This window comes from Branchiostoma belcheri, unplaced genomic scaffold, assembly GCF_001625305.1.
Source record: "Branchiostoma belcheri isolate BF01 breed outbred unplaced genomic scaffold, Haploidv18h27 scaffold16, whole genome shotgun sequence".
NCBI lineage: Eukaryota > Metazoa > Chordata > Leptocardii > Amphioxiformes > Branchiostomatidae > Branchiostoma > Branchiostoma belcheri.
In genome coordinates this window covers 1,413,115-1,414,715 of record NW_017803046.1, presented here as the reverse complement: position 1 = coordinate 1,414,715, position 1,601 = coordinate 1,413,115, and the positions used below count along the sequence as shown (strand labels likewise).

The following is a 1,601-nucleotide window of genomic DNA, read 5'->3' as shown; positions in this document are numbered from 1 at the left end:
GATGCACACAGCTCAACTGGTGGTTTTGGGGCTGGGAAAAAAGGTACGGATGCATTCTAATGTCATAAAACTAAGACTTTGTCAGGTACCAATGAGTACCAATGATTTTCCCTGAGATGTACATTGTTGAAGTCTCTATTATCTCTAATATTCCTACATTCCCAAAAATTTCAAATGGGAACAATCAAACAATAATTTACATTATAAGTTATTTTTCAGCTCACTGTTTCATATGAAAAACAGAAAAGGAGAAAAACACACTTAAAATAATATAAATCAAAAGTCATTAAATATTTGCAATTTTTCCAGGACTGAAATAGGAAACAACATTTTTTCCTAGGCCTTAGTTATGGAGAGTATGTACTTGAACACTTGAACACACTTGTATGTACTAGACATTTTCCTGAACCTCATGCAACCTGTATAGCAGTGTTGAAGTTCCTTACGTTTTGGTGGTTCCTTAGGTTTTTCGTCGGCAGGCTTGGCGGCTGAAGCGGATGGTGACGTGTCAAAACGGACACGTTTAGGCAGGGGCGAGGCCCTCGGACCAGGCGTGCCCTGCCCCGGCCTCTTTCTGTCAAATGGAGATGAAACCTGAGGGAAAATTAACTTAACTTAGATATGATTTACACATAATAAGTTATAGGTTGCCCCAAATACTATCAAATTACTTAAGCCCTTGATGAATGATAAATCAAGGGCTATATGATAAATCGAATTACCTAACACAATGAAGAACGATAAAAGTAACAAATTTGCGAAGTCTGGACCCGAAAACGCCAAATTTCCATTGCAAATATCTTGGTCATAAACTTCAAACAAAAAGCATTTTCTTCCTTTCAGTGAACTCTTTCTGATGAGCTAGCTTGTAAATAGCTTACTGCAAACAAATTTTTCAACGCAATAGTACACCCCTACTATTACTAAATCATGCTCCTACTGAGTCCTAGACGTAGTATGACTAGTATGAGTGCATTTGCATGTGTGTGAATTGCCTTTTGGATTCAATGTTATATTATAAGTTTTACTTTTATGCTCCTGCAAACAAATGTATATGTAAGTCTTATCTAGAGATTCTCATTGAACAGATAGGTTTAATTCGGTCCGCCATGCATTTGACAGTGGAACTGCAGTGTTGCAGAAATACTAATCTATACTTAAAAGTTAAGAGTGCACACTTCAGACAGGTCTGAACCTGTGTCAATTTAAATATTATGGCCCTGTCATGGTTGAACTAGTATGTTTTTTGAGAAAAGGGCACTGTGCCTTAAAAAATACCTACATGTGAAGTTTATTATAACAATTTTACAACAGTCCTTTATTTAAGTTTATTGGGATGGGAGGTCTTAAATTATTGATGGTGCATGAAGTATACACCACAAGTGCTAAATTTAGAACAGAACTTGCAGAAGTACATATGCTAACATTTACTGTGCTCATTAACTCTGCCAGGAGTATACAATACATGGAAGTTTTCAAATGTAGATATTACTTTTCATCATTTTTATCAAACTTCCTTGTATTTAGTTATGCATGTGCAATGGATCTGATTGGCTCTCCTCAGATGTAGTCACACATACAACTTGTAATATCCATCTTTC

General features: G+C 36.2%; 1 protein-coding gene across 1 annotated transcript in view; it reads right to left on the bottom strand.

Moving 5' to 3' along the window:
* The window catches only part of LOC109465885, a 2,414-nt gene that overhangs the window by 140 nt on the left and 673 nt on the right, over nucleotides 1–1,601 (bottom strand). The window contains exons 2-3 of the mRNA XM_019763373.1: nucleotides 447–594; nucleotides 6–31 (exon numbers count right to left, since the gene is read on the bottom strand). Coding sequence (XP_019618932.1) covers nucleotides 6–31; nucleotides 447–594 — 174 coding nt within the window. The remainder of the gene's footprint in view (nucleotides 1–5; nucleotides 32–446; nucleotides 595–1,601) is intronic.